Here is a 22435-nt window from a genome sequence, read left to right on the forward strand (position 1 = left end):
ATTCACGGGACACATATAGTGGGCTGCCATTTTCTCCCCCTTCCAGAAAAGTATGCTTGCCCTGAACCTTTTCCGCAGTGTGCAGAACAATTTTGCATCTTTCACATAAATGACAAAATCCATCTCCCACCCACCCACCCAATACAGTAGTAGAAAGTCTTAGGAAGGCAAATCCTTGCTGGCAACAGTGATTCAGGCTGCATTCACCTGAAACCTTGAATCCAAACATGTTCAAAGCACACCATTCCCCCTCAGAGAATTCTGGGCACTGTAGTTTAGCCCTCCCATAGTTACAATTCCCACCAGCAACCCTTGACCACAGTGCCCAGATTTCTCTTCGAATGTGCTTTACAGGTATTGTGAGTATGCAGCAGGTGAGAGGGGGAGTCAGGCATGCAGAGTGTCAGAAACGGCAAACCAGCTTATCCCCTCTGCAGTGTCTGGTTGCTACTGAACAGCTCTTAGATTCCTCCCTCCCTCCCTCCCTCTCCCCATCCTCAAAAACCTGGCCTAGGAATCCTGCAATTAGTGACTTTCCCCCCTTAAGCTCCTCCTTTGCTCCAGCCTTCCACTGGTTAAAAAAAAAGAATCCTTTGCTGCTTCCAGGGGATCCCACCCTCTCCTTGTCTGTGTTTTCATCCTGAAGCTCTCCCCAAGCTTACACTTCCACGAGTGCCAAGCCTCTGGGACTATATAAAGGGAGTCTCTGGGAGGAATTTCACAGTTGCAGAAAAGGCGGCGGAAGCAGCAGCAGCAGCAGCAGGAGCTGGGATTCAACAGGCGCGCGCACAGCTTGAGCCAGCCATGCTCCTCTCCGCTCTTCAGCTCTCTGGCATTCTGCTCGCCTGCCTGCTCCTGAAGGGCTGCTGGGCTTTCAAGAACGATGCCACCGAGATCCTTTATTCCCACGTGGTGAAACCCATTCCGGCCAGCTCCAGCAACAACAGCACCTTGAACCAAGCGAGAAATGGAGGCAGACACCCGGGATTCGACCGGACCAGTAAGTATCTGTTTGGAGTTGTACAGATGCGCTCTCTTCGTTATTCCCTCCTCAAGTACCGTCCCTGCCCTTTATTTTATTTTACATACGATGTTTCAAAAGTCGAATTCTGTTTGCCATTAAGGATGCCTTTAGAAGTTCTTGTGCAGAACTCCGTCTCAAGCGGGGGGGGGGGCGGTCTCCAAGCACGCTTTTTAAAAATAAAAATAAAAATGAATGACTTCCCGTGCCAAAAACGTGACAGGCTTATTATTAGTAACTCCAAATTAGATCCAGGCTTTTTGCATTTGGGAGTTCTCTCCTGGATCCTGCGCTCATGAGATCTGAACAGGGAGCAAAAGACAGAATATTAAATGGGGAGAAAGAGAAGTGCTTCGGTTATTTATTTTTTTCTCCTTCCAAATCGGGGGCTACTTGAGATTACCTTTCATTTCTCATAAAGCGTCTTTGTAAGGGACAAAGTACTGTAGTTCAGGAGAGACAATGCTTTCTCTCCTCTAGTCTCTCTCTCTCTCTCTCTCTCAGCGGGCTTTTCAGCTAGCTCACTCGTCTGTGCCCCTTCACAAAGCTAACATTTACTTTCAGCAGCCAAGCTTTGATTTGGTTCCAGCATTTTTGTTTTTTACTTCCTGAATTAGCACTTACCTGCTTAACTCCTCTAGTCAGTGTCAACAAACAGGTTCACAACCTACCCGGGATCTCTGCTCCAACTTGCCTTTGAAAATGCCCTGCTCCCCCATTGGGCTTTTGGCTGGAAAAAAAAGAGGGGCACAGTTGGGAAATGTTTTTTTTTTCCCGGGGGGGGGGGGGTGGTCGAGTTGACTTGAGCCATAAGCCAGAACATCCTTGCCTCCCAAAAGAGTAAAAAAAAGTTGATGACCACGTTTTTAAAAACAAGGAAAAAAAGCTTGCCTGCATTTCTGCTAAGCATAGCTTAAATACACAGGAAATATCTTGTCAATGCAAGATTACATGAACAGCCCGGTATGCATTCATTGTCAGTGAACTGTCACTATGGGGGTGGGAGGGGAGCTAAAGTTGTATGCATGCAACCACTGAAGAAGACAGACAATGCAAAGTGGTAACCACTTCCTTTCACTCACATTCCTGAGCCAGGTGCAGGATGCAAACCTGGATCAAAATTATTTGGGTGAGGAACAGTGTGCAGAAATCTATTCCTCTTAAAATAGTGAGTGGGGAATAGTCGGTGAAGCTGCAGTCTCTTCAAGTAATAAATAGTCACACACACAAAACCTGGGTGGGGACTTCCTGCAGAATGTCACCATAGAGAGGGAATTGGTTGATGGACATGGCATGTTGGCACATTAGCAAATTCAGCTTTGCCTTACTAGAATTTGGAGAAGATCTCTTGTGCGAACCCTATTGGTGCCATCTTGCACAAAAGAACGCCCTTGCAGAGTGTGCCTTAAGGAATACCTGCTGGTTCCTGAAAAACGGAGTTGGTTGCAAAATCCAGTGTGCATGGAGTGTTAGATTACACTAACACCCTCCCCCCAGAAAAGGTTTGGTAAATTTGAGTTGGCCTGTTGTGCCTATATAAGACAAACCTTTCCCATAAGCTCTTCGAGACAAATATCCCTCCATATTGAGGAGACTGCAAAAAAGTCAACATATCTTCTTCTTCTTCTTCTAAAATGGTCATTCAAATCTACTTGAAATCAAAGCAGCAAACATAAGTTGAAATATCATGGGCGTGACGCTTTGCTCATTAACTATAATTCTGCTTATTTGCATTGCTCTTGAATAACATTGCACAGTTTCCACTTTCTTTAAGAAAGAGAAAGCAGAAGAGTGAAAGGTGTGTGTTGAAATTCATGGTATGTGTTCATTTCAAAGGGTAATTATTAAAATAAGGAATTGTGCTTACTTTGTTGAGGGTATATCTCTGCAGATGTAAGCAGGCACAAACATGTCCGTATTTGCGGCTGGTTCAGTGCCTTGGTACAATGTCAGTTGCCTTTTTAAAAAAATGAAATAATATTGCCTCAGGTTTAGCGGTATTACCTGTTTTAAGTAAGCATACTGACAAGCAATGTTGCAATACTGTAATACTGTCGCCTGAAGAAAACTGTGTATTTTGACAAAGAAAATGTATAGAATACAGTTTTCTAAGAATCTTCCTCAGAGCTAGAGTTTTCCTTGAAGATGGTATGCATACATTGAGCTTTTTTGTATTGCTGTTATTTAAATCCAGCATATTAATTTCCTAAACTCCCAAAACAACACGCATAAATCTTCATACTAGCTAAACAAATACTTAACATCTTGGCTCAAATCCATCTTAGATCAAGATCCAGGACAATGATTTCATGCAAGTCAGGTAGATGGATGGAAGCTTTTAACATAATATTACTTCTGATACCATCAGAAGCTGAGGCAGCTAATATACAAACAGGCCACAATTAGCAACCTACTTACTCTGGGGCAATCCCACTAGCTTTTAGACCTGCACTCTTACATTACAGCTTTAGTCATTCGGTTTTGGCCCAGAACAGGGATGGGGAGCCTGTGGCCCTCCAGGCACTGTTGGACTTCAACTCTTGTCATCCTTGACTCTTGGCCAGGCTAGCTGAGGCTGATGGGAGCTGTAGTCCACCAACATCTGGAAGGTCACAGGTTCTCCACCCCTGGGCCAGAGGGAGAAGTAGAAGCCAATAAACAGTACCTGGCCTCCATTGAGTTAAATCAGTATTTCCCAAACTTGGGTCTCCAGTTGTTTTTGGACTACAACGTCCATCATCCCTAGCTAGCAAGACCAGTGGTCAGAGATGATTGGAACTGTAGTCTAAAAACAGCTGGAGACCCAAGTTTGGGAAACACTGGGCTGGGTGAAGTACACATCTATAGTGGGAAAATATTATACCAAATAATCACCCACAACATCCATGAAATGTCAACTGACTGCCAGGGGTTGACCTTTTCTGTGCCCCAGTTCAGAAATTTGCCCAGTTCAGACATTTGCCCAGTCTCCATGTGACTGAGGAGAAGCATGCCCCACTCATTCCACCACCATTCAGATGGTGGAACAAGAGCTGAATGCACAATACCAGCATCCAAGGAAGCCCTGCTGACACAATTTCTCACCCTCTAAAGAGATTTGGTGCCAGTGTTCTTGTGGCCGGCGTATATGTGCAGTACAATGTGTGTTGCAGGGAATCAAGGGAAATTACAGTGGCTGCTTGGGTGATGGGAAGTATTTTGTGATCACAGAAGTAGCTGCTGCAATACTCTGTGAATCCCTGCATGAGCAGATCCACAAACAGTTACTCGTATGGAGAAGGTGGTTGCAGCAGCAAGGGGGAGGAGCAATAATGTAAAAGATGGATGTTGACATGGACTTCCTGGCTTGCATATTACATCATCTACACATAGTGCAGCAGGAAGGAGCCCCATCCCTCTGCCACATGAAGGACATATGAACATGGGTACCAAGGCTTTGTGAGCTACTCTGATGCAAGAAATAAATGTAGGCCATTGGAATTTGAGCGTTGACCTCCATGTTCTGTGCCTTTGACAGGTCGTGTTCAAGTTGGATGCCGGGAACTGAGATCCACCAAATACATTTCCGATGGCCAATGTACCAGCATAAACCCTCTGAAAGAGCTGGTGTGTGCTGGGGAGTGTCTCCCTTTGCCGGTGTTGCCTAATTGGATCGGAGGAGGCTATGGTTCCAAGTACTGGAGCAGAAGGAGCTCACAGGAGTGGCGATGTGTCAACGACAAGACCCGCACCCAAAGGATTCAGCTTCAGTGTCAAGATGGAAGTACAAGAACCTACAAAGTAACTGTTGTTACGGCTTGCAAGTGCAAGAGGTACACCAGGCAACACAACGAATCCAGCCATAACTTTGAAGGAGCATCTCAAACAAAGCCCGCGCAGCATCATAAAGAGAGGAAAAGGAACAGCAAATCCATGAAGCATCCCCCAAGTTAGAACTCAGTCATGCATCTTAAAATCTGAACTTATCAATGAATTGCCTGCTTTACAGATATCACTGCCTAACGAAAACTCTATCATGTCATTGTTCGCTTCACAGCTGGGTGTACATATATTTGTGGCTTTGACCAAACTCAAAAGGGCATTCTGTGCATAAGGACCTTTTTCTTGGGGGGTGGCTGGGGGGGGGTTGAGCATCTATATTTTCAAGATGGGCTCCAGACCTACAGCTCAATGAACTTCTTTTTACTGGAAACAAAGAGCTGTTGACATGGACATGCGATGTTTTATATTGTAGAGAGCTGCTGTTGTGTTTTTATGGGCACATGTTCTCAATCAAGTATTTAATCCATGTCTCACACCTCTCATTTAAAAGGAAAGGAATGATTTGGATTTCACACCGGGAGGGGGGGGGGAGCATTGTTCATGCTGATCATTTTCTTCCAAACCTTTGTATCCACAGATTTGTTAACAAAAGCAAAATATGCATGACAGCAGCTTCAAAAGTAAATTTGAACAAAAGCTATTTATTAATGTAATTATTTAATGAGCTTTGATGTGTTTTATATTTTTTAAGATGCCTGTTTTATGTCTTATCATTCCCCTCCCCACATGCATCAAAGTGTTTTCCTTTGATTTTTGGTCAGAGTAGAATATACATTTTGTAGATAATGTAAAATAGATATTTTAACCTTTGTGGTTTCTCATTTTAGTTTTCAACTCAAGGAAGCTGAAATGTGGGAAATGTTGTGTAAATACACTGTAAAATGCATTTGTATTTTTTTATGTGTGCGGTAAAAAAAAGTAGATCTTACTTCATATCAGTTTCATCCATTTTTAATAAAAACATATCAACAACATTGTTATTGTCCTTGGTTTAATAGCACATAAAAGAAAGGTGCATCAGTGACATAGAGTAAGGGCTGTTTCTGAGTGGCAGATCACATCAGGGTACTCCGGGTTGGCACCCCATAGCTGCTGGGGTGGTGGACCTGTTCAGCCACCTTCCAACATTGCTGCAGCTTACCTAGATCGGGCTGAAGCAGGGCACAGCGGCAGTGAGTTCAGGGTTGGTGAACATCAGTGGAAACACCAGATGGGCTCTGCTGGTGCACCTACACAGCCTCGATCTTGCCACTGCCCTTTCCCTGTCCTGGTCCTGTCCAAATAAACTCAAGTAACACCACTGTGTAGAGGGCAGCTCCTCCTCACCACACCCAGTGCTATTGTTCAAACCACCACCAGACATTTGTGGAGGGGACATTGATTGTGGCATGGAGGAAATTGCCCCTGGGCGGTATACAAGAAAATAGAATCAGTACTGCAAGAATCCTTTGGGCTGCGCGAAGGGACTCCCCCTGCCCCCTGCTTAATCTGTGCTGGGATTTTCCTCAACCCTCTGGAGCAGATTTGGGAAGGTTGTGCAGAGAGATTGAGAGGAAAAGGCACAAGCAGAAATCCTTGCGCTAGTGGATCTATTTAGTTTCATACCATATAAGCACTTGCCTCCTGCCCCACACATCATGCATGATCACCATTGCCTAAGGGGAAGAGCAGGGTGTGCTTTCTGGGAACCCACAGAAATGCCAATGTTCAGCCTCCAGTATTCAGAGGGCTGCATAGGAAGCAGACTCTCAGAGCTTTCCCTAGCTTTCTCCTTTCAGTGATGCCACTGCAGTGTGCAGTTAGTGGCTTGAGGGAAGCGAATTGTTTTAAGATGGTTGAAGACTGTATTATAACATAGGCATCATCTGGCCTTGGCATACAGCTGTGTTCTACTGGTAAATTGGGATCTATGAGTTGACCTTAGGTTAAGTGGCTGATCAGAAAGGTTTTCTGACTCTCAATTGTTTAAAAAATAGCAACAAATGAGAGGCTCCCCAGAGGAAAACGGAGTGGAGTTTTGTGTGGAAGGGCTGTGGGTTCAGTTGCAAGGGGGCGGCGGGGGGGGGGGAATCCTGGGCTACGCATGTTCTTTAATTCTAAGAGTCATAGCATATGGGAAACATACAAATGAATGCTCAGAAACAATCACATCTTTCCTTTGGAAAAGCAACCCAGGGAGGTCAGGGATATGCATCAGTCTTATGTATTCTTGGGGGGGGGGAGAGACATGGGTGTGAGTGCCCTCACATGAAGTTATGATGGCCACCAATTTGGATGTCTTTAGGAAAATTCATGGAGTTCCAGCTGCTACCCATGGTGGTTATACTCTGCCTCTATGTCAGAGACAGTATGCCTCTGAGTGCTGGGAATCACAAGTGGGAAGAGCACTCTTGAACTCAGGTCCTTCCTTTGAGGCTTCCAATAGGCAACTGGTTGGCCACTGTGAGAACAGAATGTTGGACTAGATCAGTGTTTCTGAAACTTGGGTCTCCAATGTTTTGGACTACAACTCCCATCATCCCTGGCCACTAGGGATGATGGGAGTTGTAGTCCAAAAACAGCTGGAGATCCAAGTTTCAGAAACCCTGGACTAGCTGCACCACTGGCCTTATCCAATGGTCTCTTCTTATCTTCTGTATTGTGTGGCTGTGACCCAAGACCACCACTTTGCCCCTGCGACAAAGCAGTCAGTAGCACTCATACGGGGCTCTCTGGTCAGCTGCATCTTGCTCTGAGGAATGGTTGTTCCTTGAGAGCAAAGCACTGTGGGCAAAGGGCTATACCACTGCCACTTTGCCATGGCCAATACTGTCTAAACTTGAGCAGCAACAGCCTTTCAAGTTGAACTACTCTTAAACTACAAGGAGGGAGACAATGCCAAATGAGAAGCCCTGGAGAGCCTTGACACACTGAGACTACTGCCACAGCAGGAAAACACACAAAAAGAGGAGGTCAGTGGTAGCTCTGCCTCATTTGGGTAGAATGTCTTGTGCTGGTTCAAAGATCATAATTCATTTTGCAAGCAAGCAGTCCATCCAGTAGTGTCTGGAAGCCACATTCGTTTGCAAACAGAGGAGGTGGAGCAAGCACGTCCTGCAAAAGAAATTAACACCCCCCTTTCCAGCCATGTTGCAATTAACTAGGAAATACTTTTTTTATTGACATAGGCACATCAAGCAATTAAACAATGCTTAAATACTACATGGCAACTTTATGGTCAGGTTCCAGAGATACTCAGAATGAGTTATCTGTAAAATCAGCTGTACACGATACTTGGGCAAAGTTTTGGGCACATGTGGGAACTGCCCAAGGGCTGCTAACCAACCAGACATTTCATTTTATCCTGGAGGATAAGACTTTCATAGAAATCATAGAATCCTAGAGTTGGAAGGGACCCTGAGGATCATCTAGCCCAACCCCCTGCGATGCAGAAATATGCAGCTGTCCCATATGGGGATCGAACCTGCAACCCTGGCATTATCAGCACCTTGCTCTAACCAACACCAATACATATTATTTTATGATAACTATATTACTTCCAGAACCAGAGGCAATATGCCTCTGAATACCAGTTGCTGGAAGCTGTAACCAGAAAGTGTGTCCTGTTTGTGAGCTTTCCATAAGCAGATTGGCCATTGTGAGAACAGAAGGTTGGACTAGATAGGCCTTTGGTCTGATCCAATAGAGCTCTTCTTATGTTCTGATGATTCTTGGTGACTATTTTACATAATGTAAATACACTTTGTCATCATTCATTTATTTAAATATTTTTGACAACCTTTTAGGGCAAGGCCATCCAAAAATCTAATAATTCAATGGGTTGGATTAAGACTACATCAGATGTCATTTAGTCCCATTGAAAACAATGAAACAGATTCATCCATGGGACTAAAGTGTGACTAAATCAGTCTGGATCCAGCCAATATGTAACGCTAAAATGCAAAATCAGTTTGCAAAAGAGAAAAAGGTGCCACCATTTAAACAGCAGACTCATTCAAAGCCAAACAATAATCTGCGGGAACAGATAATAGAAAAGTATCCTAGAAAAGAACACAATTCTTCTGTCATTTGGTTTATAAAATATAGAGTGCCAACTATGTCTATGAACAAGGATATATATTTTCCCCCCTTAACTGATTAATCCCAGTGCTGGCATGAGTCAGCTGAAAAAGCAATATCAACCTCATTAGTGAACTGTTATCTGCTGATGAAAAATGCCTAGAGCCAAGGAGTAATCAGGGTTATATTTAATGAAAGGAAATACATTCTCCTCTGCCATGTTTGCTGTTTTGAGAGCACCATGGAAATACAGAGGACTTCCGGGGTTGACGCGATCTGGGAATGGCGGATTCCCTCCGAGCTCCGGAGGGAATCGGCTCAGCAGGGGACGGGTCTTTGCCGTGCCGGCGACACGGGGACCCTTAAAACCGCAGGCGCGGAATGCCTGCGGACTGAAGACTCGGCGGGTGCCTTAAACGCCCCCCCTGATTCGCGAAGAGCCTTTTTAAAGGCTGCGGAGGGGATACGGGGGGTGGCGCGGCACTGAGAGTCCATCGCTACCTCTGCTGAGCGAAGCCGCGAGCCATGACCGGAGAGCGCTGACTTCCTTCCTTGAAATTCGGCTGAAAAAACAACCCGTGAGTAATTTGGACTTGGCTTTTAAGAAATTTATCCACTGAATTTGAGACGATCGGGGGATGTGCTAAAAGGAAGTCCGCACCCCCTACCTTGCAGACGATCTAGAGCAACGAAAAAAGAACTAAGCTGGAGTGCCTACCCTGTAAAGGGTGAGTTTTAAAAAAGACAGTAACTTCCAAGATTTGGAAATTTTGAGCAGGAGAGAGGAGTGTTGGATGTTTTATGTTCTGTTGTAAACAACCCCCCCTCCCGGGCCCGGGAGCGTCCTGCTTTGGAGCTGGTTTAAGAAGTGCAGAGTTTGACAGCTGTCAAAGCTGTCAAACGGACTGTTAATAGTGGAAAATTGCTACCTAAGTTACCTCTGGATTAAAAAGAGTTACAATTGATCTAAAATTGTTGGAAATAAAGAAACAATAACAAGACAGAGGACTGTTGGGGAAAAGAATACTAAGTAACCAGATTCCCTCTAGAGGGAATTCTGTGGAATTACAATGGCTGTGGATGGAAAGATACTGGGAGAAATCGAAAGGATGTTTTATTTGGTTGGAATCTTACAAGAGCAGACTACGGCTATGAGTGAACAATTGATGACCTTGACTTCTGAAACAAGTAGTCCTGCTGAATGTAAAGAGGACCTCAATGAGAAAGAATCCACAGCTGAACCAGAAATGATAATAAAAGCAGAGGAGAAGACAAAACAAGAAAGAGAAGAAGTGATGTGGGAAAATATTGAGCAGAAGCTGACGCCTGTGGAATACAAACAAGGAGATTATTGGAGTAAATCTACTATAAATCCACGAAAGATGCAGAAGACGAAAGTGGAGGCCCTGGGAGTCTATGAAATTAAGGAATTTAAAATAAAGAAATATAATTGGGGCCTCCACATAGACTCTGACTTTGATTACCTTCAAGATTCATGCCTTGTGGAAACTCTTCAGCAGCTGTTAGCAAATATGGGAAGAGACTTTGGATTGATGGTGAAAGAACTCTTTCGAGATGTGACGACTGGCATAAAGGGTTACCAACAAGACCGGCGGAGAGGGACTGAAAGAGATTGGAGGGCCTCGGACGTGAGGAACCCGGGCTAAGAACTGTTATTTTGGACATGCTTTGGGAAGGGACGCAAACCGGGGATGGGAGGGAGGGAAAAATTAAGTTCTAACAACACTCATGATTATGCGATTTGGTTAAAAAGATCATTATTCAAGACAAAATGGGAAATCGATGGAAGGGAATTGAGGTCCAACTTAGAAAAAATTAATTTTGTTTGCTTTTATAAAAGGACTAATATTAGGACAGGGAAATGCCAATTTGCTGACATAAATTTGGAAATGGGGATGCAAGGGAGGGGGTAGGGGGAAGTCAATGACCAGGGTTAGGAAATAATATCTTCGGGAAAGTATATATGTTTGTTGTTGTTTTCTTTTTTTTTCTTTGTTTATGTGTTTATTTGTTTTTTGTGTTTTTGTTTTTGTCTATATAAAATGTGAAAACCCAATAAAAATTTTATAAAAAAAAAAAAGAGAGCACCATGGAAATACAGAGGAACAACATATGATGGCGGTTGGAAGGAGCGAGCTACAATATCTTTAAAAGATTCCCAGTTTGGGAGACAAAGTTTGTGACATGTTTGCAACAACGATCAGAAGATTAATTTTCATTCTGTTTCCCCTTTCAACTGCCGCCACACACACAACCTGCTAGGCATTTCTCCTCAACTGTCTTTGAAACCCAGAAATGTCAAATCCAAGTTCAGTCACAGAATAATGCTGACTTGAATAACACCCTTGGAAATACCTAAAAGATTTCTGCCTCATAAATAACCAGAGTCCTCCTCAACCTGACCTTTACATCCTTCCTGAAGAACTGCCACATTAATCATGAGCGTGTTCAACACATTCCACTCTGGGATTCTTGTTGCTACAGTGCTAACTTGGAGGATTTCAGAAACTTAGAAGGATCCGTGAGTGCTGGAAAGCATTCTCTTCTCATGATGCATTTCCTTTCCCGCAGGCCAGGCAAGGGGCTTTGATTTTAATTTCATTGACATACTTGTAAATGTAGCTCCAGGTGAAAACTTAAATTTGTCTGCAGATTTATGAGCCGGGCAGACAGTCTGTCACTAGACTTGTTCCCTTTGCTTGAACATCAGCCCCACAACAAGACTTGCCTGAGCATCTTTTTGAAAGCCATCCAGCTTTTCAAATTGTTTCACGTTTTGCCCATGTCAATTTCTTCCTAGGGATGCTGGGAGATCTTGTTGGGTCTGCAATATTAAAGTGAGCTGACTCCATTCACTTCGCAGGCTAAGGTGCAGACTGGAACACAAATAGCTTTGGTTTTTGCACATCTTTAAATTTTTCAATACAGAACTACAAACTGATCATTCAAAAAACAAATGAATATTGAAATACAGATAAAACAAGCATTTTAGGTTACCATGCACACCAAAATATGTATTTTAGGGTAGAATAAAAATGCATATTTTATGGAGAAAATACAATGTGCATATTTCTGCTGTTGTTTTTAAAATGCAGCTTGATGTGGAAACATGTTTGAAGAGCCTGATATAAACAGAAGCAGACAGATCTATCCATTCTCATTCCTCCTCTACATCAACCTCTGCAATCCTATGTACTCTTACCTGGAAGTAAATTAAGCACAGTGGGACTTACTTCTGTGTAAAGGATTGCATGCACATTTAAAAAAAACAACAACAACTCAAGACCTCTCTGTTTCCCCTGGTATGGAGATATTCCATACTCTAATAACTGGAGAATATATCCATATTGATGACAATACTGAATTCAATTAACTTCTTGCAATGCTCCAAATTTGTTCTTAACACATTTGGGAAATGGCAGTATCTTTGCCACATGGCTGAACAGCCTGTTCTGTTTTTAAAAATCAACCAAGCTTCTCATCTTCCAGTTCCTGAAATGAGAAGCAGGGATGCCTGGAATTTGGAATGCAACTTCTTGAAATGTAGAATGCACTCAGGGGCACCAATGTGCATCAAGTAAATAAGACATTTTATACTGTAACTAATCTGGTTATAGGATGAGGCTATAGATTCACCACAGCTACCTGATAACTATCTGCTAGGGTAGCTGAATCAAGGGTGATGGGTATTACAGAGGAGATATTCAAAATTCCCTGGTGAGACTAGCAGTTCTGTGAGGCTGTGACTTTATAGCATAATGCACCAATATAAGAAAATGACCAGTCTATGAAATCCTTGAAAAAATGTATGGTTAAAGGCTGCAGGTTTGTGTGTCCAAATGTGTGCAGCCAGCACTCATGCATGCTCATATACACACTTCTGAGAGCTTTAGAATTGTTTGCTGGGAGTTATGATGTGTGTGTTAACCCATAACCTTATGCCCACAAGAAGCTCTCACACAAAGAAATAAAGAAAGCTTGGTTTATTACATAAAACAGGCATGACAGAATAGATATACAGTGGTACCTCTGGATGCGAACGGGATCCATTCCGGAGCCCCGTTCACATCCTGAAGTGAACGCAACCTGTGTCTGTGCATCTGCACATGTGCATGCTGCGATTCGCCGCTTTCGCACATGACGTCATTTTGAGCGTCTGCACATGCATGAGCGGTGAAACCTTGAAGTAATGCGTTCTGTTACTTCCGAGTCACTGCGGAGCACAACCCAAAAATGCTCAACCCGAAGCTACTTCAACCTGAGGTATGACTGTATATATAAATGCTACTTTAGACAGCAGGGTTACAGTCAAAGCCGGTGACAAATTACAATACATTCACACTTTAATTAAAGAGTTAAATATTTCCTAACTATTCTATGAAGCTTACAGAAGAATGGGCATGACAATTTTGCCAAAGACTCACACTAGGAGGGGGGGGGGGAAAGGAAAGTATACCTGTCCTTAGAGTTCTGGAAAGCCCTGGGTAAGTTCTGTCCTGTTGGAGCTATGAGAGCTAACTGACCTTTGAATTGAATGGGTTTTTAAATACCAATTTGCCAAGGTACACCAGTATAGATGGGAGAGGATTGTGGCCTGAGTGATTCCTGCAGTTTCCATAATCCCTTCCAGAATTTCCTGCCTAGTTCTCTTTGGTCATCCTGTTCCCATTTGCTTAACAAAAAGGGTGAAAGACTTGTGGTAGTTTGCCATTATCTGAACCTGGCCATCTCTTGTCTGTGATCTGGCTGCAGTTCTGGATCTCACAGAGGAGTTGAGTATCTTGTACTTGATAAATAAATTTGCATGTGCTAACCTTTAAGCCAAGATGTGTGTGAATTCAGAATATTCCTGAATGCTTTTTAGCAGGTGGCTGGAATCAGGCTGGTTTCATGGTTACTGGAGTTCATCATGGTTTTGTGTGTGTGTGTCTTGTGTCATATAATAGCTATGCCATGATCTACAGAGACAAACCATATCAGAAATTCAGATTCACACACACGTCCTCACAAGGTATGAGTAGCACAGCAACTCACTCAATATGTGTCATTAATTCATTGGCGGAATGAGAGCTAAGGGCTTTTAAGACGGTATTCTAGAACTTTTTGGGATCAAACAGACATGATAGTATTCACTCAATTAGTCACTGGCTAACTATTTTGAAAAGCCGGTAGTATATTATGGGGGCCCCCAATCCAAACTGGGATTATGGCATGGAGGAGTCTTTAGCCATTTAACTCCAGATCGCCCCCCCCCGCCCCCAAAAAACAGCTGATCAAAGCAGGAACAAACAGCCGAGGTCCCCTCTCCCTGTGTCCCAATCCCCGTTTGGACTGGACACCTTTAATCTGCAAATTTTGCTTTTTCAGATTTGTGGGAGGTTGAGGCTCACTGGGGAAGCAGGCATTGTCCAGTGAAGGCAGGTCAAAGCAGAGGGCAAAGAAGAACAGGACCTTGGAGAGCTCCAAGAGGGCCCTGATGGCTGAAGTGTGTTCTCCTCCTAAGGCAGTTACAGGAAGATGGTAATTGAGTTGTATCCAACACTAGTCCTAAATAGAATAGACAATGAATGGACATGGCTAGCTTAGGTCCATTAATTTTCGTTGGTCTCTTCTGAGTAATACTTAGCTGGAGACATACTTTTGCAGGGACCTAGACCTACGGAAGTCTTATATAACTTGACAAGATATGCAGTATAACTACACTCTTCCACTTTGGAGGAGGTGACCTCGTGGCTTGTTCTATTTATTTATTTATTTATGAATGGATAACCCACACCTTCATAAAAATATAGCAAGGCAGAGTACAACATATAAGATAAAATCAGAAAAGATCCATGAAACACTCCGAGTTTTGCATGTATGACTGGCGGTGGGGAAAATACACAGGAGAAACAGTTATGGTTTGCTTCTAATGGTGTTCTACTCTCCTTGGTGACACTTGCAGTTATTGTTCATTTACTAATCTTATTTCAAACAACAAGTTTATTGGCTGCAAACTTTATATACCTAGGGACCTCTTCCGTGATTTTTTCCCTCTTTTCTTTTTGGCAGATCAAGTACATTCCTTTCCTCTCTCTCCTCTCTCACTTCCAAAGAAGATGAGAAGCACGGTGGCCAACTGAATACTTCTGAAAGGATTAAGGGTGTTCGAAGGGTGAGTAAGAGTTGCTGTAAATTTAACACACACACACACACACACACACACACACACACAGCCCTTATGAAAGAAATAATATAAATAAATAATCCTGGCTCATAATGGGAGTATTACAACTTTTGCCAGGGGCTGTTTTCCACGCAAGGATACGGGTTTTTACACATATTCCTTAAATCAGAAATGGTTGCTGAAACTGGGCCAGAAGTTTTGAAAAGATGGTACCACTATGTGGGGATAGGAACAATAGACTAGACTCTATGTGGGCACAGAGATACCCTTATGCCAGCAAAGTCTACCACCAAAGCAGCCTTTCTTCTGGCAGGATACTGTCAGCATAAGCAAGGAAAGAATGGGTGGAGCAGGAGCACAGCAGGGCATGAACAAAGGAGGAACTCCCTGCTGCTTGTGGCTTCTCTCCACCCTCTAAGAAGGCAGTGGAAGAGGTAAAGTAAATTACAATGGAAAGTCAATGGAAAAACGCAAATCACGACCCCCTTTCTCCCCGCCCCACAGCTAAGACCATGCATAGGATGTATCCCTAGGATGTACCCCAAGGCTCAGAAGTTGAACTAATGCTTTTGATCCTTGGGATCTCTGAGAAGAACTGAGAAAAATACATGTCTGAAATCCTGGAGATCCTCTGCTAGCCTTTGCAGACAATGCTCAGTGAATGGGCCAGCAATCTGACCCAGGATAAGCTTCTTAGGGTGCTGATTCTCACAGTTGATCATGGCATACCATAATGAGTATCTGTTCAATTTGTGCTCTCAAGAAGGGAATATAGATCACATATATAGCAAGACACTTGGTTGGTTGGTCGGCATCCATCCCTCACAAGACCCATGGCATAGGGATATGGAGAGCTGCGTTATATCAGCAGACGTTTGGGAATATGTGGAATGGCGTATGGGGAATGGAAGAAAATCTAGGAAACAATACCCATATCCCCTCCCTCCCTAACAATACCTGATGAGCACCCTAGCACCAGAAATGGTCTGCTCCAGCTGTTAAATTCTTCCAAGGAGAACTGAGCAGATTGCACCCATTTCATCTCTGCTCAGTCTCACCCCCCCCCCATTACACCATCCCTCATGGAACAAAGAACTCGGGAATTACGTAAAAGGTGATGGAGGTCTCCAGCAAAGCATATTCACTTTGCGAGTAGCCTGGAGAACCACCCCTGAGGTGGTTTTCTCCCTCAGCAATGAGTTAGCAGGCCAAGGAAACAACTGGGCCTTTCAAGATTTGTTTTGAACAGTCAGCCCTTAGCTGAAGAGTTCTGACGATTTGAATGGAATGCTCAAAGGTCAAATTCATGTTGGGGGTGAGCACACACCAGTTGTGGCAGGAATGGAAGACCATTCTTTTTTTCTTTTCTTTTGAACATTTTTGCTAGGGTAGAGCCCAGAGGCATTCTGATGAAATGAAGATTAGCGGGTGGCTGCAGCCTCACCTATACTCTTTCTTCGCTTCACAGTGCAAATTGTTGCCAATGCACCGTCCTGATAAGAAAAAGGAGAAAGGGATGCTGGCAAACACCCTCAGTCCTCTGGGGCACATGGGCCCCTGCCATTTGCCCTACTAAACTTGTCTAAATTCCTTTTTAATTGGAAGCTCCAAGCGTTGAACCTGGGTCCTTCTGCAAACGAAGTGTGAGCTCCACCACTGAGCAACGGCCTCTTCCCAAAACAGTAGTGTAAAAGATAAGAGAAGCAAGATTTTATCAAGATCGTTAACTCAGGGTGATAAATCTTTTGGTGAACTACATTTGCATTACTTGAAAGCAAAACTAAATTGCGCCAGTGACACATCAGTTCTTTAGCAAAAAAAAAAAATTAAAAGCGCAAACGTTGCCTATATTTCTAACTAGGAACCGAGTAGCACATTCACATCAGTCATACTGAAGCGCAAGTATTTCTGCTATGATCAAACTTACTAAGTTTTCGATCCACTGGGCCATTAAAAAAATCACACAAAGTGATGTTTAGCAAGAAAAATAATTATCTCAAAGAGTAGCAGATAAGGTAAACATCTCTTGGTTCACCCCTCTTCTTTTCCAGACTAAAAAAATCAGATTTAATAGGATTTAATAAAAAGAAAACCATTTGGGTATAATTTAATTTTAATGTTTAATAATTATTTATTATTCAGCCCTGTAAGTTGTTGAATAGTTAAGATTAAGCAGAGCATTTGTCTAGAATTCAGTGTTTCTAGAATCTAGGGTGTTTTTGTCTAGCTAGATTGTGCTGGTAACTGTGATTATACTTTTTGCTTACCTGGATGGCGAGATGTGTGTGGAGGATGTGTAGACTCCTCTGATTTTTGTGTGGCAGGAATGTAGACTATTGAACAAAGGTAAAAGTCACTTCTATTGCTCCTCCTACCTTTGTGACCGGTTCTGCTCATCACTTGCACGAGTCCCCTCAGAGATTGTACCTGAGGGAATGTGGCCCTCAGACTGAAGAAGCTTCTCCAACCCTTTTCTAGATCAATTGAGAAGTTGCTTGCTAAGCAGCAGATGTAAACAAGATGTAACTCTCAAGCTGAAGGCACCCATCAGTCACATAATGCTGGGCATTTGATTCACTTTTCTTGTCATCTAACTCAGGTAACAAAAAATATGTGTGGCACAATGCATGGCTTATGTGTTGCATTGTTTGGTGGGTCAAAAGTTGTTATTAATTAACCTCCTTTCATATTGATTCCAAGGTGATTCACAACCATATAACAAAATGCCTAGAGATAAATGTTAAACAATACAGATAAATACCCAAAGCAGAAATTTAAAGTTTTTTCATTCAGCTGGAAAAACTTCTCAAAATGAGAATGGGTGCCTGTCACATCTCAACAGGGATGCTTTCCACAAAACAGAGGCAGCTACATTGAAGGTCCTGCTCCAAATTGTTGCAGAGGGGTTTCTGATAGTTTAGGAACTTCAAGAAGAGATTCTTCTGCAGAATACAGTGAGTTACTGGGTATGTAAGAGGCAATGCAGTCTCTGTTGCAACCTGGTTCCTACTTGTCTTAAACATGGGTACCAAAACTTTGAACGTGGCCCAGAAGCGTTTTAGGAGTCAGTGCGGATCCTGCAAACAAGGGGTTATATTCTGTTGATAGTTTACCCCAGAAGCAAGCTAGCTGCAAACACTGGATCAATCCCACATGGAAAATATTGTAGTAACCCAACACAATTCTATCCAGCAGTGGCCATTTTAGCTGGACATTATGTAACAGGATAAAGAGCTGATGCCCCAGTTTGCTTATTTTCGCCTTGCCTCCCTTATGCCATGCCATTTAGACTGCAAGCAGTTATGATAAAATAATAAAATAAACCATCTTGTGTGGTTTGGCAGAAAGGCGATATATAAATGCAGTAAAAATAAACAGTTTTAATTGTTTCAGCTGCCAGTTATGCAAGCACCGCTGAAGCATAAGCCTCCCGGCCAATTGCCTACCCCCAACATGTGTTGCTTACATTGCACAACCAAGCAGCCCACCAGGCTTTCCTCCCGCCCACCACTGCCCCCCTGGGAATTGATTTTCCACATAAACTTACGATAATTTGTAATGAAATGCACATGGGTGAAACTGTCACTGTTCTTTAGAGGGCTCCATTTTCTATGAGAGTCCTATGCCCTGGATTATATTTTCAGAACTGGAATAGTAACTTGTCTTACTTTAGATAATTTTGGAAAATCAATGGCCCCCCCACCCTTCTCCTAACACCTGCTTTTGTAAGTATAATCCTCAGCAGTAACTGACAAACAGCTGTTGTATGTTCCATGCGGCTAACTCAAAAGGCTGCACAAAACAGCTGACCTAGACCTCAGAAGAGGCTGGTGACAAGTGCAGCAGCTTCTGGCCAGTTCAGTAGCACTCGGACATTACATTATAATCACTCATGAAGAGAGGGTAACAGCATTACACAGTAACAGAAAGAAATTACTGCCAAGCTATATGCTGTGATATCAGTGTGAGAGAGAAATATGGAAATAAACATCTGTGCTACACTGGACCCTGCTTAAGAGCCAATGATTGCTAAGGAGTACAGGGATTAAAATGAAGTGTCAGGAATTAATAGAGACACATAGACGAGAAAGTCAAATTGCATGACCAGTGCCGGATTTATGTATAGGCTAAGTAGGCTGAAGCCTAGGGCCTCTAAATCTAGGGGGCCTCCCCAGCCCAACTGCCCCCAGCAGACAATCTCCCCTCTCCCAAAATTGCAAACCCAAGACTTCATGTGAGGGCAGGGCAACTCAGGCCCAGCAACTATGAGACTCAGGGCCAGCCAGTGGGGACCAATTTGAAACTCTAGGGCCCAACTTCAATTTTTTTTGGGGGGGGGGGCTAGTTCACAGCCAAAATCAGAATCTTAGAGGTATAAGTGTGCTGGGTCATTTTCACAATGTCAGCAAAGCCCTTCAGAAATAAGACCTGTTATTGAGTTCTTGTGCAAGTTTGTACAGTTCACCTCTGGATTTTTTAAAGAGAAGATTTTGATGAGCATGAGAAACAAGCAAAAGCCACCTTGCCAAATGTTTGCTACAAAACAAGGAGACAAAGAGTGAGGGAACAGCAAAGAAATGTCAGAAGTGCACCTGATGCCAAGTGGAGTAGCCTAGGGTCTGTCTTCATCTAAATCCAGCCCTGGAAGGGGGTCGGGGGATGGGACAGAGGGACTGGGGTGGCAAAGCCTAAGCTCTTTTATTTAGTGTATGCTTGGGGTTTTTCTGTCAGTGTCACTTGGGGAAGTTCTCTTTCTATTCACTTGTTGTTTCCTTGATGGTGAAAGAGGTTAGGGTGACCTAGGGTGTGGTTGATCATCTTTGGCTGGCTGCAGCGGGATTTGTGCGTGGCTGAGGGGGGTTGTCGGGTTAAGTTAGCCATATTAAATTGTATGCTGTCGGTGGGTTATGAGCTCTTGATAGTGTGAGTGGGCACTGTTATCCTGGAAGATGTTGAGTAGGGCCCATTCTGGGGTGACTTCTAGTACCTGTTTAGTTGTGTTTATTTCTGGTATGACTGCGCACACTCCTTTTCTGACTGGGTCCTCAATTACTTGGTTTGGTGGGGTCTGCTGGTTCAGACACAGCATATGTCTGAGAAGGCCCCACGTGGGATCATGGGGAAGAGCTGCGAGGAAAAAACTCTTGTGACATTGATTTCTTGGGCAACTTGGAAGGGCTGTGGTGGGATCCAGAAACGACAACCTGGAGCCCCACTGACCACTTAACTGCTCTCTTCTCCATCAGCTGAGACGCGTGTGGGGTATGATAGCATCATTTGTAGTTTGAGCATCTAACAGATCTAACAGATCTGCCTGCCTTTGATCAGTTGTGCTTCAAGGGAAGCTCACCAGTCCTCTGATGCTTTAATATTTTCCAGCCCAGATAGATGTTAGCCAAAGGATCTCACAATAGTCATCTCCTTGCGGGAGCAAGGAAGCACAGGAGCGGGGTGCACCACAAGAGCATCTTGGATGGGATGGCTTTCAAAGAGGGCTAGACAATTGCATGGAGGAGAGGCCTATCAAAGGCAACTAGCCATGATGGCTATGCTCAGCCTCCCGTTGGAGGGAGCAATGCTTCTGAAAAGCATTTGCTGAAAGCAACAGACTCCCCAAATGTGTTTCACAAGGACCCCTTCCTTCCCTCTGCCCCAGTACCTGAGGTTGTCACATCTCTCCAGGTATTTGGCCAGAAAAAAGTATCTGTTGAGGAAAGGCTCCCTCCCTGCAAAGAAAATGGAGGAATCAGCAGGCGCCTGGCTCCCAGCCATGCTAGCACCAGTCTGGCACATGAGGGTGGGGGTCACGGGAAGGAAGTATTCCTATAGTATAGGGCAGGGATGTCCAACTGGTCTATCACGATCTACTGGTAGATCCCTGCGATGTTTTTGTTGATCACGGTCGATTGCTGGCTCCCTTCCGGCCCCGCCCCTCACCCCGCATTGTTGGAGAACTGAAGACGGAGTTACAAACCGAGGCCATTCCCCCCCCCCAGCGATCCTTTTGTGAGTTGCTGTTTCTCTTTCTCCCCAAAATACTTTAATAATGTGGCACTTCCCCTCCCTAAATAAGCAAAGCAACTTCAGCCTCCTGAACACTCTCTAAAAAAACTCAACAACTGTGACCTGAACCCCAATAAAATGGGGGTAGATCACTGCCAGTTTTTAATTCTGTGAGTAGATCGCAGTCCCTTGGAAGTTGGCCACTCCTGGTATAGGCCACTCAACTGGCATTTCCACCTACCTGAACTGTGAACCTTTCCCCCTTGTTCTGGACTGCCACTCTCCTAAGGAAGATGCAAGCTCTTGCTGGAAGCCACGGGTGAGGAGAGTGTTCCTATGATTCCCAGATGTTTCAGAAGCATCTTTTTGGTCCTTTAGCTCCTTGATATAATCATAGCATGGTAGGGTTGGAAGGGATCCCAAGAGTCATCTAGTCAACCCCCTGACAATGCAAAGATCCTGCCCACAGCCAGCCCTGGCTGGGCTCCAAACTCTAGCCTTCTGGTTACCATTGCAATTCTGCGTGGTGTGGAGAAAGGGGAGAGAGAAATGTGTTGCTTACACTCTCATAACACTGATAGGAGATCCACACCATGAAGCCCTTTCAATAACTAGTCTCAAGGGCTGTCACATGAAGGAAGTTTGTTTTCTCCTGCTCCAGAGGCCCTTCGGGTCTGAAGCAGTGACTCTCCTTCCTTGGATATTTTTAAGCAGTGCTTGGATGGCCATCAGCCATGGATCATCTAGTTGAGATTCCTTCATTGCAGGGGGCTGGACTAGATGACCCTCGGGATCCTTTCCAACTTTACAATTCTATGATGCTATGCTTTAAAAAGCACATTACTTCCCCCGAAATGATTTGTGCCATTGTGGATTCCCTCTCACAGACCTACAATCCCCAGAACCTCTAACAAACTACAATTCCCAGCATCATTTGGGGGAAGACACCTGCTTTATAAAACAGGGATGAAGAACCCGCAGTTTCCTAGGAACCAGGAATGGGGAGCTCAAGTGCTTCTAACAGTATGGTTATAGGGAGCAATGTGTATAAAATATTGAATGTAATAGGATTATTAAGGTAATTGTATCAGAATTATTATGAGAATGTCAAGGAGGGAGGGGGAAAGAGAGATTGTGGAATTCTGGTGGTGAGTGATGATTGGATGAGGATTTGAAAGGGAGTTTGAATGCGAGGCAGTTGAGAGTCAGTTGAGAATGGTAGGTTCTGGAGGGGGTGGGTGGGCAACTAAATATTCAGTTTAGGATCAGTAGTCTAGTCATCATTCTTGTAATAAAGCAGCATATAAGATAAATAGAATTTGAGGCCGTAAGCTCAGGTACAC

General features: G+C 43.8%; 1 protein-coding gene and 1 long non-coding RNA gene across 2 annotated transcripts; one reads left to right on the top strand and one right to left on the bottom strand.

The window, feature by feature from the left end:
- The first annotated feature begins 699 nt into the window (after nt 1–699).
- On the top strand, nt 700–5817 carry SOSTDC1 (sclerostin domain containing 1). The gene is made up of 2 exons (XM_082194023.1): nt 700–1000; nt 4539–5817. Exons 1-2 carry the CDS (start codon nt 805–807, stop codon nt 4952–4954), a joined length of 612 nt encoding a protein of 203 aa, XP_082050149.1. The 5' UTR covers nt 700–804; the 3' UTR covers nt 4955–5817.
- Nucleotides 5818–11204: 5387 nt separating this feature from the next.
- On the bottom strand, nt 11205–15294 carry LOC309515822. Its single transcript, XR_014212675.1, has 2 exons — nt 14930–15294; nt 11205–12125 (listed from the first exon to the last, which is right to left on the bottom strand). It is a non-coding gene; the product is annotated as an uncharacterized lncRNA (long non-coding RNA).
- Between the last annotated feature and the right edge of the window lie 7141 nt (nt 15295–22435).

The sequence above is a fragment of the Podarcis vaucheri genome, assembly GCF_965113315.1.
Source record: "Podarcis vaucheri genome assembly, chromosome: 12".
Classification (NCBI taxonomy): domain Eukaryota; kingdom Metazoa; phylum Chordata; class Lepidosauria; order Squamata; family Lacertidae; genus Podarcis; species Podarcis vaucheri.

Bases quoted from the DNA above. Each gene is read 5' to 3' on its own strand.
- SOSTDC1 (XM_082194023.1), top strand. From the start codon at position 805: ATGCTCCTCTCCGCTCTTCAGCTCTCTGGCATTCTGCTCGCCTGCCTG. The intron at 1,001-4,538 runs GTAAGTATCTGT...TGCCTTTGACAG, and splicing joins CCCGGGATTCGACCGGACCA to GTCGTGTTCAAGTTGGATGC.